Source organism: Coenobita brevimanus, chromosome 10, assembly GCF_032717465.1.
Source record: "Coenobita brevimanus isolate Jiangsu-jjx chromosome 10, ASM3271746v2, whole genome shotgun sequence".
In the NCBI taxonomy this organism is placed as follows: Eukaryota; Metazoa; Arthropoda; class Malacostraca; order Decapoda; family Coenobitidae; genus Coenobita; species Coenobita brevimanus.
Genome location: NC_136963.1, coordinates 4890594 through 4908042, shown reverse-complemented (window position 1 = coordinate 4908042; position 17449 = coordinate 4890594). Strand labels below are relative to the sequence as shown.

General features: G+C 38.8%; 1 protein-coding gene across 1 annotated transcript in view; it reads right to left on the bottom strand.

Moving 5' to 3' along the window:
- The window catches only part of Tomosyn (syntaxin-binding protein tomosyn), a 168388-nt gene that overhangs the window by 21642 nt on the left and 129297 nt on the right, over window positions 1-17449 (bottom strand). Inside the window, exons 22-24 of the mRNA XM_080280751.1 lie at window positions 16634-16843; window positions 15190-15298; window positions 10071-10154 (exon numbers count right to left, since the gene is read on the bottom strand). Of these exons, the coding sequence (XP_080136877.1) occupies window positions 10071-10154; window positions 15190-15298; window positions 16634-16843 (403 nt within the window). The remainder of the gene's footprint in view (window positions 1-10070; window positions 10155-15189; window positions 15299-16633; window positions 16844-17449) is intronic.

The window sequence follows — 17449 nt, the reverse complement described above, 5'->3', positions numbered from 1 at the left end:
GCTCCTCTCAAATAACTCAATAATAATAATAATAATAATAATAATAATAATAATAATAATAATAATAATGATAATAATGATAATAATAATAATAATAATGATAATAATAATAATAATAATAATAATAATAAAATAATAATAATAATAGTAATGGTAATAAAAATAAAAGTAATAATAATAATAATAATAATAATAATAATAATAATAAAAATAATAATAAATTTAAACCACTAAAACAACAGTGTCAATATTAGAGTACGAGAAACAAACTTTTAAAATCAGAATTATCACAATTTTTGAAGAATTTAAACATCACAAGAACTATATTGCCAGACAGACCCATATATATAGAAAAAAGAAAATTATACAGACTCAGATGATCCCCCAAGGCAATTTACAATATATAAATTTTCAAATAAGTCACAGAACTAGATTTTTACTTTTTTTTTTTTTTTTAATCGAAGCAAAGATGCACTGGACAGGTTGGTGATGACTGGGTGAATGCAACATGTTCAAATACTATCTATCTATCTATCTATTGCCAGACGCCATAATCCCGTAAGGGGTGGCCATTTGTCTATCTATCTATCTATTGCCAGACGCCATAATCCCGTAAGGGGTGGGGGTTTGTCCTTGAGTTATTTGTTTTACGGGGAGGGGCACTAACCCTCCACCAACCCACTTGTTGACACGTAGGCAGCACGTATGGTTTGGTTATATGGTTACCACCCAGCGTTGTAAATGGTTTCTTGGCTTACAGGAAACCATTTGGCTTGTCACTCAATGTAAAGCCACCTGTAAAGGAAAGAAAAGCAATAAGAAGTGACAGGAAAGATGGGAGAAATAGGAAGAGAGGAGGACAGGCACAGAAAAAGAATGATAAAGGCTAAGGAAGAAGTAGGCAGCACTACATCAAGTGAGTGGATGATGGTGAGAAATAGGAAGAGAGGAGGACAGGCACAGAAAAAGAATGATAAAGGCTAAGGAAGAAGTAGGCAGCACTACATCAAGTGAGTGGATGATGGTGAGAAATAGGAAGAGAGGAGGACAGGCACAGAAAAAGAATGATAAAGGCTAAAGAAGAAGTAGGCAGCACTACATCAAGTGAATGGATGATGGTCGCCACCATCTACCACTATGTCCGAATACCAATGCTGTACAGTATATCATCATCATCATCATCATCATCATCATCATTAGCATCATCATCATCATCTGGGCCTCCTTTCCCATCCTAGGGCAGGGTGAGGAGTAGCAATGTCCAGACAGCCCAAATCTGCCCAATCCAATGGGCCACACTTCCATTCACTTATCATTCAAGCCCCCGGAATCCTGGCTCTATCTGATACACCAAAAACATTCACCACGTTCTGTAGCTTCACATAAACGTATCCGATAGAGTCAATGGGCCACACTTCCATTCACTCATCATTCAAGCCCCCGGAATCCTGGCTCTATCTGATACACCAAAAACATTCACCACGTTCTGTAGCTTCACATAAACGTATCCAATAGAGTCAATGGGCCACGCTTCCATTCACTCATCATTCAAGCCCCCGGAATCCTGGCTCTATCTGATACACCAAAAACATTCACCACGTTCTGTAGCTTCACATAAACGTATCCGATAGAGTCAATGGGCCACACTTCCATTCACTCATCATTCAAGCCCCCGGAATCCTGGCTCTATCTGATACACCAAAAACATTCACCACGTTCTGTAGCTTCACTTATTTACCAACCTGTCCAGTGCATCTTCATTTCACTTAAAAAAAAAAAAAAGAGTATAGATGATTTTTGAAGAATTTGAATATCAGAAGACCTAAAATATTAATGAACAGACTCAAAAAATACATAAAAAAATAAAATGAGACAATATTCCCACAAGACAACTTAGTATACATAAATTTAAAATGCCACAGAACTAGATTTTTACTAGAAGATTCAGAAAAAATAGTATAGAAAAAAATATATATGAGAATTAGAACAGCCCCAGAATGAGAAATTTGAATTTGAAAAAGTACATTAGATTTAAAGAATTGTTGGAACATTTTTAGAAGCATTTAGACATACACTGAAAGTGCAGGAAAGCCAACAACCCTTTCAGTATGAGGCTGATATTCTTGCTCCCTAACACCTCTTCCTTAGTGATTTATTTTTGGATATGGCTGGTTAATATCCTTTTGTATGTTATTTATGCAGAGTATGGTGATATTGGAAGGATTTATGTAACACAGAAGAGGACAGTAAGGTGTAATAAACAAAATAAATCACTTAGGAAAAGGTGTTAGGGAGCATTATGCAGAGTATGGTGATATTGGAAGGATTTATGTAACACAGAAGAGGACAGTAAGGTGTAATAAACAAAATAAATCACTTAGGAAAAGGTGTTAGGGAGCTTTGTGCAGAGTATGGTGATATTGGAAGGATTTATGTAACACAGAAGAGACAGTAAGGTGTAATAAACAAAATAAATCACTTAGGAAAAGGTGTTAGGGAGCTTTATGCAGAGTATGGTGATATTGGAAGGATTTATGTAACACAGAAGAGGACAGTAAGGTGTAATAAACAAAATAAATCACTTAGGAAAGGGTGTTAGGGAGCTTTATGCAGAGTATGGTGATATTGGAAGGATTTATGTAACACAGAAGAGGACAGTAAGGTGTAATAAACAAAATAAATCACTTAGGAAAAGGTGTTAGGGAGCTTTATGCAGGGTATGGTGATATTGGAAGGATTTATGTAACACAGAAGAGGACAGTAAGGTGTAATAAACAAAATAAATCACTTAGGAAAAGGTGTTAGGGAGCTTTATGCAGAGTATGGTGATATTGGAAGGATTTATGTAACACAGAAGAGGACAGTAAGGTGTAATAAACAAAATAAATCACTTAGGAAAAGGTGTTAGGGAGCTTTATGCAGAGTATGGTGATATTGGAAGGATTTATGTAACACAGAAGAGACAGTAAGGTGTAATAAACAAAATAAATCACTTAGGAAAAGGTGTTAGGGAGCTTTATGCAGAGTATGGTGATATTGGAAGGATTTATGTAACACAGAAGAGGACAGTAAGGTGTAATAAACAAAATAAATCACTTAGGAAAAGGTGTTAGGGAGCTTTATGCAGAGTATGGTGATATTGGAAGGATTTATGTAACTCACAAGAGGACAGTAAGGTGTAATAAACAAAATAAATCACTTAGGAAAAGGTATTAAGGGAGAATACCAGCTTGAGAGCGAGAAAAATTATAGGGGGGGGGGGGATGGAGCGAGAAAGGCTACTCTATCATATTCTTATATCTATGGGCATTTTTTTTTTTCAGTAACCAAAATGTATATCATTGGACTGAAGAGGTTAATGGTATAAAATGGAGAGAGAGAGAGAGAGAGAGAGAGAGAGAGAGAAACAAATACAATTACAGAAAAAAGACAAACAGACAGACAGATGGAGAGAGAGAGAGAGAGAGAGAGAGAGAGAGAGAGAGAGAGAGAGAGAGAGAGAGTCAGCATGCCCTGCCTCCATCACAGGCAGCATAACAAAGGAACCTTATAAACAAACAAACAAACACACAGATCACAACAACAACAACAACAACACACACTCAAAAACCAACTTGGATAATTCATGTTTAAATTCAAAATCTTAAAAATTATATATAAAAAAAATGTGCTAAATATATAAACAAGTAAATAAGTTTAAATTTCATATATATATATATATATATATATATCAATCACTACTACACTCCTTTCACCTTAACTTGGCCCAGATTTTCGTCCTTTTGCAGCTTATTTCACGTAGCTCAGTGGCAGAAAAAGACAATGCTATGGCTCTACATCCTTTCCATAGCACTTCTTTGTGACTAGCATCATATTCTAGTGTTAATCTATTGTTACAACTCAGCATTCAAGATGGAGAGATGGCAATTTTAGGCCAAGTTAGAGTAAAAAGAGTATAGCACTTCTTTGTGACTAGCATCATATTCTAGTGTTAATCTATTGTTACAACTCAGCATTCAAGATGGAGAGATGGCAATTTTAGGCCAAGTTAGAGTAAAAAGAGTATAGCACTTCTTTGTGACTAGCATCATATTCTAGTGTTAATCTATTGTTACAACTCAGCATTCAAGATGGAGAGATGGCAATTTTAGGCCAAGTTAGAGTAAAAAGCGTATAGCACTTCTTTGTGACTAGCATCATATTTAGGCCAAGTTAGAGTAAAAAGCGTATAGCACTTCTTTGTGACAGGGCCAAACCACCTCAGTGTATTTCTCCAAACGCTTTCAATCAGTAACCGTTTTCTTTTATTTACAACTGTCATTCTCGTTTACTTAATTACTACGATTTTGTACAGTGCATATAATTGCCCTGGTACTCTACAAGGCAGTACATTTTCCTTGTCATCTCTTCCTCTTCTTCCTCCTCCTCCCCCTGCTCCTCCTCCTCCTTACACTCCTTGTCATACATCTCTCACTCTTTTTCCCTCTGACATCTCCTCCTCCTCCTCCTTACACTCCTTGTCATACATCTCTCACTCTTTTTCCCTCTGACATCTCCTCCTCCTCCTCCTCTTCTTCCTCCTCCTCCTCCTCCTCCTTACACTCCTTGTCATACATCTCTCACTCTTTTTCCCTCTGACATCTCCTCCTCCTCCTCCTCCTCTTCTTCCTCCTCCTCCTCCTCTTCTTCTTCCTCCTCCTCCTCTTCTTCCTTACACTCCTTGTCGTACATCTCTCACTCTTCCTCCTCCTCCTCCTCCTCTTCTTCCTCCTCCTCCTCTTCTTCCTCCTCCTCCTCCTCTTCCTCTTCCTCCTCCTTGTCCTCCTCCTCCTCTTCCTCCTCCTCCTCCTCCTCTTCCTCCTCGTCCTCGTCCATTTCTTTCTCCCCACTAAACACTCCTATATCATTCCCAAATTTAAAAATCTATCTATCTATCTATCTACCTATCACCAGATGCCTTAATCCCGTAAGGGGTGGCCACAAACAAATCGCCTCCACGTCACCCTGTCCCCTGCCATTTCACTGCCCTGCTCCCAGCTCACACCCCCCTCTCTCATATACCTCTCCACTCCATCCCTCCATCTCATCCTTGGCCTCCCCCTCCACCACACCCATTTACACTCTCCTGGTCAGTCTCTAATTCTCCAGCCCCCTCCCTCTCCCCCCTCCACCTCACTCTCATACACTCTCCTCATCAGTCTCTCACCCCATCCTTCCATCTCATCCTTGGCCTCCCCCTCCACCTCACCCATATACACTCTCCTGGTCAGTCTCTAATTCTCCAGCTCCCTCCCTCTCCCCCCTCCACCTCACTCTCATACACTCTCCTCATCAGTCTCTCACCCCATCCTTCCATCTCATCCTTGGCCTCCCCCTCCACCTCACCCATATACTGTACACTCTCCTGGTCAGTCTCTCATTCTCCATCCCCCCTCCCTCTCCCCGCTCCACCTCACCCATTTACACTCTCCTGGTCAGTCTCTCACCCCATCCTCCCATCTCATCCTTGGTCTTCCCCTCCACCTCACCCATATACACTCTCCTAGTCAGTCTCTCATTCTCCATCCTCCCTCCCTCTCCACCTCACCCATGAACTCTCGATTTTTTTTTTTTTCTTTTCATTTCTTAGGCACAAGTTATATAATATTTTCTCTTTTCACAGGAGAAAAAATATATGGAAAAAATCTGGCCTCTCTTACCCCTGTCCATCCTGAATTTAAAAAAAAAAAAAAAATTGAATTGAGAGAGAGAGAAAAAAAACAAAGATTGGTATTCTTGTTGGATATGGAAGCTCCCTAACACCTTCTCCTTAGTGATTTATTTTTTGATATGGCTGTTTAATATCTTTTTGTATGTTATTTATGCAGAGTATGGTGATATTGGAAGGATTTATGTAACAGAAGAGACAGTAAGGTGTAATAAACAAAATAAATCACTTAGGAAAAGGTGTTAGGGAGCTTTATGCAGAGTATGGTGATATTGGAAGGATTTATGTAACAGAAGAGACAGTAAGGTGTAATAAACAAAATAAATCACTTAGGAAAAGGTGTTAGGGAGCTTTATGCAGAGTATGGTGATATTGGAAGGATTTATGTAACAGAAGAGACAGTAAGGTGTAATAAACAAAATAAATCACTTAGGAAAAGGTGTTAGGGAGCTTTATGCAGAGTATGGTGATATTGGAAGGATTTATGTAACACAGAAGAGACAGTAAGGTGTAATAAACAAAATAAATCACTTAGGAAAAGGTGTTAGGGAGCTTTATGCAGAGTATGGTGATATTGGAAGGATTTATGTAACACAGAAGAGACAGTAAGGTGTAATAAACAAAATAAATCACTTAGGAAAAGGTGTTAGGGAGCTTTATGCAGAGTATGGTGATATTGGAAGGATTTATGTAACACAGAAGAGACAGTAAGGTGTAATAAACAAAATAAATCACTTAGGAAAAGGTGTTAGGGAGCTTTATGCAGAGTATGGTGATATTGGAAGGATTTATGTAACACAGAAGAGGACAGTAAGGTGTAATAAACAAAATAAATCACTTAGGAAAAGGTGTTAGGGAGCTTTATGCAGAGTATGGTGATACTGGAAGGATTTATGTAACACAGAAGAGGACAGTAAGGTGAAATAAACAAAATAAATCACTTAGGAAAAGGTGTTAGGGAGCTTTATGCAGAGTATGGTGATATTGGAAGGATTTATGTAACACAGAAGAGGACAGTAAGGTGTAATAAACAAAATAAATCACTTAGGAAAAGGTGTTAGGGAGCTTTATGCAGAGTATGGTGATATTGGAAGGATTTATGTAACACAGAAGAGACAGTAAGGTGTAATAAACAAAATAAATCACTTAGGAAAAGGTGTTAGGGAGCTTTATGCAGAGTATGGTGATATTGGAAGGATTTATGTAACACAGAAGAGGACAGTAAGGTGTAATAAACAAAATAAATCACTTAGAAAAAGGTGTTAGGAAGCTTTATGCAGAGTATGGTGATATTGGAAGGATTTATGTAACACAGAAGAGGACAGTAAGGTGTAATAAACAAAATAAATCACTTAGGAAAAGGTGTTAGGGAGCTTTATGCAGAGTATGGTGATATTGGAAGGATTTATGTAACACAGAAGAGGACAGTAAGGTGTAATAAACAAAATAAATCACTTAGGAAAAGGTGTTAGGGAGCTTTATGCAGAGTATGGTGATATTGGAAGGATTTATGTAACACAGAAGAGGACAGTAAGGTGTAATAAACAAAATAAATCACTTAGGAAAAGGTGTTAGGGAACTTTATGCAGAGTATGGTGATATTGGAAGGATTTATGTAACACAGAAGAGGATAGTAAGGTGTAATAAACAAAATAAATCACTTAGGAAAGGTGTTAGGGAGCTTTATGCAGAGTATGGTGATATTGGAAGGATTTATGTAACACAGAAGAGGATAGTAAGGTGTAATAAACAAAATAAATCACTTAGGAAAAGGTGTTAGGGAGCTTTATGCAGAGTATGGTGATATTGGAAGGATTTATGTAACACAGAAGAGGATAGTAAGGTGTAATAAACAAAATAAATCACTTAGGAAAAGGTGTTAGGGAGCTTTATGCAGAGTAAGGTGATATTGGAAGGATTTATGTAACAGAAGAGGACAGTAAGGTGTAATAAACAAAATAAATCACTTAGGAAAAGGTGTTAGGGAGCTTTATGCTGAGTATGGTGATATTGGAAGGATTTATGTAACACAGAAGAGGACAGTAAGGTGTAATAAACAATATAAATCACTTAGGAAAAGGTGTTAGGGAGCTTTATGCAGAGTATGGTGATATTGGAAGGATTTATGTAACACAGAAGAGGACAGTAAGGTGTAATAAACAAAATAAATCACTTAGGAAAAGGTGTTAGGGAGCTTTATGCAGAGTATGGTGATATTGGAAGGATTTATGTAACACAGAAGAGGACAGTAAGGTGTAATAAACAAAATAAATCACTTAGGAACAGGTTTTAGGGAGCTTTATACAGAGTATGGTGATAATGGAGGGATTTATGTAACACAGAAGAGGACAGTAAGGTGTAATAAACAAAATAAATCACTTAGGAAAAGGTTTTAGGGAGCTTTATGCAGAGTATGGTGATATTGGAAGGATTTATGTAACACAGAAGAGACAGTAAGGTGTAATAAACAAAATAAATCACTTAGAAAAAGGTGTTAGGGAGCTTTATGCTGAGTATGGTGATACTGGAAGGATTTATGTAACACAGAAGAGGACAGTAAGGTGTAATAAACAAAATAAATCACTTAGGAAAAGGTGTTAGGGAGCTTTATGCAGAGTATGGTGATGCAGGAAGGATTTATGTAACACAGAAGAGGACAGTAAGGTGTAATAAACAAAATGAATCACTTAGGAAAAGGTGTTAGGGAGCTTTATGCAGAGTATGGTGATATTGGAAGGATTTATGTAACACAGAAGAGGACAGTAAGGTGTAATAAACAAAATAAATCATTTAGGAAAAGGTGTTAGGGAGCTTTATGCAGAGTATGGCGATATTGGAAGGATTTATGTAACTCAGAAGAGGACAGTAAGGTGTAATAAACAAAATAAATCACTTAGGAAAAGGTGTTAGGGAGCTTTATGCAGAGTATGGTGATATTGGAAGGATTTATGTAACATAGAAGAGGACGGTAAGGTGTAATAAACAAAATAAATCACTTAGGAAAAGATGTTAGGGAGCTTTATGCAGAGTATGGTGATATTGGAAGGATTTATGTAACACAGAAGAGGACAGTAAGGTGTAATAAGCAAAATAAATCACTTAGGAAAAGGTGTTAGGGAGCTTTATGCAGAGTATGGTGATATTGGAAGGATTTATGTAACAGAAGAGGACAGTAAGGTGTAATAAACAAAATAAATCACTTAATTGGACAGTAAGGTGTAATAAACAAAACAAATCACTTAGGAAAAGGCATTAGGGAGTTTCCTTCACCAACAAGAATACCGGCTAACACTAAATCGCCACAACATATCCAAGGATGGTATACAAGGGACGGATAATCCATGTTCGTATTTATCTCATGCGTTATCCAAGTTGCTGAGTCATGCACACACACACACATCATGCAAATATCGTCAGGGATAAGTGGATTTGCTCCTCCACGCTCCAACCAACTCTATATTTTAATTTGACAATTTTGAAAAGCTGGGACAGATTTTGAAGTGACTGGACAACTGTATCTTAATATTAGACAGTATTTTGAAAAGTTACAATAGATTTTAAGGTATTTTGAAAAGCTACAATTGATTTTAAAGTATTCTGAAAAGCAACAATTGATTTTAAAGTATTTTGAAAAGCTACGAAATATTTTAATGTATTCTGAAAAGCTACTACAGATTTTAGGCATGATTTTGAGAGGCTATAATAAATTTTAAGGTAATCTGAAGACTATACCTTAATTTAGACATGATTCTGAATGGCTAGGATAAATTTTAAGGTAATATAATAACTATCTTAAAATTAGAGATGATTTTCAAAAGGCCTGAGAGAATTTAAGGCACTGTGATAGATTTTTAAAAGATAATGACAGACTTAAAAATATACGAAAGGTTTTTAAAAGATTCTGAATAGACCTAGAGAGATACTGAGGGATTTATAGAGATTTGAGAAAGAATTTGAAAGTTTGAAATATTCTGAAGAGACCTGGAGAAAATTTGAGGGATTTATAAAGATTTGGGAGTTTGAAAAAGTCTGAAACATTTTGAAAGTGTATAATAGAATTTTGAAAGATGTGAGAGAGATTTGTGATGATGTTGAGTTCCAAAAATATTACTGATGCTGAAAGAGCTTTAGTAGGCATGGAGAATATAATAAATGCATAATAAAAATATCGTAAGATCACTTCTGTTAGTCTGTGGGCATGTAGCGTACGTAAGATACAGGTACAGTATATATAAACAATCATACGACCAATTCTGCCAGTCTGTGGGCAAGTAGCGTAGGTAAGATATACTTAAACACTCGTACGACCAATTGTGTGTGGTTGTTGGAGCGTGGAGGTGCGAAATCTTAGCTACAAACTTACTGTGTTGCGTCCTCATTTACGAACATCTGCTGACCCCAGATGGACAGCATGGGGTCCACTATGCCCTGCCTTCGTGTCTGGAAGCTTTGCCCAGAATCAACAACGCACGTGTGAAAACAACGGTGCATGGAGGGACCCACGGGGGGTTAGTGTGATGCAGTGATGGACAGACCAATGGTGTCGGTGGAAATAAACAGACACAGGGACAGATGGAGTGAGCATAAATGGAGGGAGCAAAAATAAGACAGACAGACAGAGACATAGATGGATGAATTATATACAATAATGGATGGAGTGAAAGTCTTATTGCATAAATAAACAGTGTGGTGACGTGACTGCATGGATGAATGAATTAAATTATATATATATATATATATATATATATATATCAGGACTCCATATTATAATAATACAACTCATAGCATTATAGACCAGTAAAGCTGTGGGAATAGGAAATATGTCAGCAGAAGTTTGCCAGAGGAAATGACATTAGCACCTCTATGGTATGTCTCACACCAGCACAACAGCCCACAAACACCGCCTTGTGACTACACACACACACACACAAAGATTCCAGAACATTCCCACGTGTATGGTACACGTGACACTGGCTCTCCTGTATAAGATGGAAGGGATTAGAGAGTCAGAAGGGGGCCAGCCATAGAAGTGAACGGCTGTGGAGAGAAGAAATAAGAAGAGGGGTCCTACCAGAACTTGGCTAGTAAATATACTATCTATCTATCTATTGCCAGACGCCATAATCCAGTAAGGGGTGGCCGTTTGACTCTGAGTTATTTGTTTTACGGGGAGGGGCACTAACCCTCCACCAACCCACTTGTTGACACGTAGGGAGCACGTATGGTTTGGTTATATGGTTACCACCCAGCGTTGTAAATGGTTTCTTGGCTCCTGTGTAATATATACGCTGTTCAACTTAGACTTTCTTTGAAGATATTATATGACGATCAAGACCAGGTATACCATCTTTACCTTCTGTCTTCCACTGCACAGTTACTAAAATCATTCCTAACATCTTATAGGCTCAATACTCACATATATTATTTTTGTATTGTTATAATATGGAGTCAAATACACAGGTAAGTGGATGGACTGATGTAAAAACAATAAAATAGTACTGGAGTATTGTATAATGATGGATGGATGATAAAACTAATGACTATATAAACAGACGAACAGACAGATGGAAGGATCACATATAACAAGAAAGGAGAGATGAACAGAAATAGATAAATGGAGGGAGGGATAGATGGATAGATTAATAGAACGGTAATTCAGAAATATATATGTACATACAAGTAGTGGATAGATAGATGAATAGATACACTTAAAAATAGATAGATGAACAGATGAATGATGGATGAATAGACTGATGCTTTAAAGTCTTTCATACTTTAATTATTATTATTACACATTATTATTATTATTTTTTTGTATTATTAGTATTAGTATTATCATTATTATTATTACAATTATTTCTATTATTATTATTACAATTATTGTTATTATTATTATCATTACTACTGCAATACTATTATTATTATTATTATTATTATTATTATTATTGTCATTATTATTATTATTATTGTCATTATCATTATTATTATTATTATTATTAACAATAATATCATTATTATTATCACCAACTTTTAATTAATAAGAATAATAAATGTAATAATCATAATAATTTTAGCAACAATTTATTAACAAATATTTATAAAAACAATATTTATTGAGACTTTAATACATTTAAATCTTCCTAAAATAAGATTACTTTATTCAACGAAGGGATGGTGTTGTTGTTGTTGGAGGGGTTAATAGATACTGTATTAGAGATGGCTGCCTTCATGTGGTGGCACTGGTATGGTTAGCAAGATCCACTGCCTGGTTGTACTACTACTACCACTACTACTACTACTATTACTGTCAGTATTTTGTTTTTTTTTTAATAACAGAACAGAGGAAGGAAAAACAAATGAATAAAAAAACAAAACAAAAACAAATAAGTCCATGGACCAGATTACTGGTGTCCTGTGTTCTTAAAATATCTGTAACAATTAGACTTGAACAGCTACTGCTGCTACTACTACTACTATTACTACTACTACCACCAGTACTATTACTGCTACTATTATTATTATTACTACAACACAGGGGCCTCACCGTCACCGTCCCAGCTTGCTGGGCCATGACACATGAACCCTGGGTGTGGCGGGTGAGGCTGGTACAACACACACTGCACCTCACCTAACAACTCCACTATGCAGGCATGACGAACATCTGCCGTCCACCTTCATCATCACTTCAGCCTACAAGTCCTGTGGTGATGGGAGAGCGGCAACAATGGCAGGCAGGTGACACTGGAAGCCACAGTCCCCGTCCTGCCAGGCGGCTCAGCGATGCGGGTGGTAAGATGCTGACCTGGGAATGATGTCATCCTTGGGCAGCATCCTGAGTGACCCAGCAGCCCTCTTTAGGGACGGCACTGCTTGTTGCACACACACAGGGGCCTACAAAAGGTGGCCTGAACAAAGCTCACCTACTGTTCCCCCAGCTGGTGTGCTGCTGCCAACAGGCATGTTTCAACTGTGGCTGAACCATCACAAGGACACAGCTACTCCACCTGCTTCAAAGGGTGGAAATGGACAGCACCGTTGCTCCACATTAGCCTCTCTTACTTCGGTTTCATGGTCAAAGAGTCCGTTGCTAATATGCTTACCAGCCTGCCAACCAGTGACTGCAGCACCAGCGTTGTGCTGCGCTAATCAGTGTGTGCGTCCCAACACTTCTGGCAGACCCAGTAGAAAAAGACAGGTCCCACCCACACCTGCGTGGCCTAGTACACAACGTCCCAAACAACAAGACTGTGGTTCTTGGCAGTTTCAATGCCAGAGTGGGTGGGGATTGGGGGGCCTTCAGGGGCAGCTGGGAAGGCACGGTGTGGGAAGTTGTAACAGCAACTGACACCTACTCCCAGAATTGTGTACAGCACGGCATTTGTCTGTTACCAACACTGTTATCAGCAGTAGGTCAGTCTGAAGGCTACCTGGATGCATCCTCGGTCAAAACACCGGCACATCACACACTACACCTCAGTGCACCAGCCACTCCTCAGAGACGTCCTGCACACCAGTGACGCACAGCACACACTGCCACACACACCACTGTCTTGTTCAATGCAAACTCAATTTTTACTTTAAACCAAAGATCAAAAATGGAGGCATCCCAAACAAGAGGATCAAAGTCCAAAGACTGCAGTCTGCCAAAGTCAGGGCAGAGTTGTGCTAGAGAACCTCAGTGACCCGCCTGATTCGTCTCTGGAGGAGGTGTGGGGCTGCGCTGAGACTGCCACCTTGGACACTTCACAAAAACCCCATGGCTTCTCCACAAGGAGGACCAGACACTGGTCTGAGGGAAATGATCAGGTAATCCAGGACGTGCCAGCAAAGAAGACATTAGCTCACCAGGCACACCTGACAGACCTGTCCCGCTCACACAGCAAGATGGCCGTCCACACATCACCTGGCTTCCTTCAGCACAAACTTAGTGACAGAACAAGTGGTGGACTGGCCTTGCCCAGAAAACACAGCTTTGTGCTGACACTGGTGACTCTCGAGGCTTTTATGAGGCCTCAAAGGCCACCTACGATCCGTCCTTCCAAGTTCAGCGTCCTGTATGGAGTGCAGATGGGAATAAGATCCTCACCATCAAGGATTCCATTCTGAATCACTGGTGTGTGAGCACTTCCACAGCCTCTACACCACTGACGTGGTGTTTGTCTTGAGACAGATTCAGTAAAGTACCAGGAACAGAACAAAGGATTGTACCTGACTTTCCTGCGCCTGACCCAAGCTTTAGATGCCGTGAGCAGAATATGACTGTGTACCATCCTGGAAAAAACAGGCTGCCACCAAAGTTCCTCTGCACGGTACCCCAGCCTGGCCTGGCCTGGCCATGAACAACAACAACCTCTCTCAGCCCCTGCCAATGGCCAATGCAGTGATGCAGGGCTGTGTCCTGGCTGCCATGCTCTTCTCAGTGTTCTTCAGCACAGTGCTGCGGCAGGCCCTGGCAGACCTGCACAACAACAGGGGCAGATCTGTCCACTTTTGTACAGACAGCAGCGTGTTTGACCTGGGGCACCCACAGGCACAGACAAAGACCATAAAACAAATCATTGGGGAGCTCCTGTGTGCTGCTGCTGCTGCTGCCATTGTACCACACACTCAGGCAGCATCCACAGTGTAACATCCAGCTTCCCAGACACTGCTCACCTCCTTGGTCTAGAGGTTACTTGGTTTCGTTTTTGAAGGCTCCAACATGCTTGTAGTTTCGTTTTTGAAGGCTCCAACATGCTTGTATGTGTCGGCCTTGGTCACCTACTATTACTACTACTGCTGCTACTACTACTACTACCACTACCACCACCACCACCACCACCACCACAACAACAACCCCTAGCCTCCCCTCCTTTGAATAAATTAATTAGGTAATAAATGACTAATTAGATTTATGTTTAAGTTATTATATTTACTGATGAAATAAATGATGGATGAGTTGTTAATGATGAGGGATAGTGATGAAAGCATGCATGATATAATAATAATAATAATAATAATAATAATATAACTAAAAACAACAATAATAATAATAATAATAATAATAATACAACTAAAAACAACAATAATAATAATAATAATAATAATAATAATAATAATATCACTAACAACAACAACAATAATAATAATAATAATAATAATAAAAAAAAATCAATAAAAGTAACGAACATACATAAAAATATTAACCACAATCAACTATAATAAAATAATAATAATAATAATAATATAACTAAAAACAACAACAATAATAATAATAATAATAATAATATCACTAACAACAACAACAATAATAATAATAATAATAATAATAATAATAATAATAATAAAGAAATCAATAAAAGTAACGAACATATAAACAAATATCAACCACAACCACCAGTAATAAAATAATAATAATAATAATATTAATATAATGGTATAAATTGAAATAATAAAAAATAAAATAATAATAATAATAATAATAATAATAATAATAATCATACCTTAAGTCAACCAGGGGAAGGAAGTCAACATATAGGAGTTGCCGCAGACTGGGCAGGCTAAAGACCGAAATATGACCAGTAGCCACGTAGCAGACCAAACACACGCTGTCTGTGGAGGAACGGAGGGGCGGAGGGATTAGCGGAGGGAAGGAGGGAGGAAGAGAGGGAGGGAGAGGTGGAAGGAAGGAGGGAGGGAGGGAGAGGTGGAGGGAAGGATGGTTTGAGAGGAAGAATTGAATATGACCAGTGGCTAGCAGACCAAACACACTGTCTGTGGAGCAATGGATGGATGGAGGGGTTAGTGGAGGGAAGGAGAGGTGGAGGGAAGGAGGGAAGAAGGGAGGGAGAAAGATGGATGGATGGTTTGACAGGAAGAATTGAATATGACCAGTGGCTAGCATATCAAACACACACTCTCTGTGGAGGAATGGATGGATGGAGGGGTTAGTGGAGGGAAGGAGAGGTGGAGGGAAGGAGGGAGGAAGGAAGGAAGGGAGGGAGAGGAATGGATGGTTTGACAGGAAGAACTGAATATGAGCAGTGGCAAGCAAACCAAATACACCCAATCTACCTCTATATCTGTAACGTTCTCATCGTTGCTGTTTCATCTTGGACCAGGCAGTTGTAGTTTTGATTAAAAGGTATATTCTATCTATCAATCTATTGCCAGACGCCTCAATCCCTTTTGGGGTGGCCACAAACAAATCGCCTCCAAGTCGCCCTGTCCCCCGCCATTTCACTGCCCTGCTCCCAACTCACACCCCCCTCTCTCATATACCTCTCCACCCCATCCCTCCATCTCATCCTCGGCCTCCCCCTCCCTCTTCCCCCCTCCACCTCACACACATACACTCTCTTCATTAGTCTTTCACCCTCCATCCTCTCCACATGGCCAAATCACCTCAGTGTGTTCCTCATAACGCTTCCTATCACATCCACATCCACACCACAACGCTCCTCCACACACAACAAATACAGAGAGGAGTGGGTATGTGCGGCTTATACTGCTCGAATCCTCACGTCAGAGTGTAAAACAGCTCAGAGGTGGAGGGAGGAAGGGAGGGAGGGAGGGAAGGAAGGATGGATGGTTTGAGAGGAAGAATTGAATATGACCAGTGGCTAGCAGACAGGGCACGATAATACACTGAAACTCCTTAAACCACTGAGCTTTTATAATGCTTACTCTGAACATCACACTATCTATCTATCTATCAGTCTCTATCTATCTATCCATCAGTCTATCTATCAATCTATCTATCTATCTCACCTTTAATCTGCACAATCTCAGCCTTCACCACAAACGATATCTCCGTAATAATCTGCTTGTAAACACTGCTTTGTTAATCTATCTACATATCTAACCATATTTCCCTCTATTTAACCATTTATCTATCTCCCCCCCTCTCTCTCTCTCTCTATCTATCTATCCATTTATCTATCTCACCTTTAATCTGGACAATCTCGGCCTTCACCACAAAGGATATCTCCGTAATAATCTGCTTGTACACACAGTTCTGCGAGGGGAGAGCCACCACACGCGCCACCTTCTCCGACGCAATCACCACAAACTGCCGATCCCCCCACGTCTGCTGCTGCTCCCCTGACGAATTCGTAGGCGACATCCGATTGTCCACCACACTCTTGGTTGGCGTCCCTGAAACCCAGTATTATTATTATTATTATTATTATTGGTGGTGGTGGTAATAATAGTAGCAGTGGTAGTGGTAGTTATTTTTACTATTATTATTATTATTATTATTATTGTTATTATTATTATTATTATTATTGTTATTATTATTATTATTATTATTATTATTGTTATTATTATTATTATTATTATTATTATTTCACTCTCATCTTAAATGTCAGGACCAACTTGCCTAGCCCCGGGCTCCTACACTCCTCATGGGGCAACACAGGATTGGATGATGGATGGATGGATTATTTTTATTATTACTGTTGTTATTATTTTTACTGATAGTGGTGGTGGTGGTAATAGTAGTAGTAGTAGTAGTAGTAGTAGTAGCATTATTATTATTATTAATTACTATTGTTATAATTATTACTATTATTATGCATTGTCATCTTTCTTATCTTTGTCACTGCCATTATCATCACAATCATCATCATCATCATCACCATCACAAACCACAACCACCATCAATATTATTTCACCACCACCACCACCACCATCATCATTACCTGGCCTTTGGTTCCTTCTTTCTTGGATAAAAAGAAAAAACAGTGATAGTCCAACCCA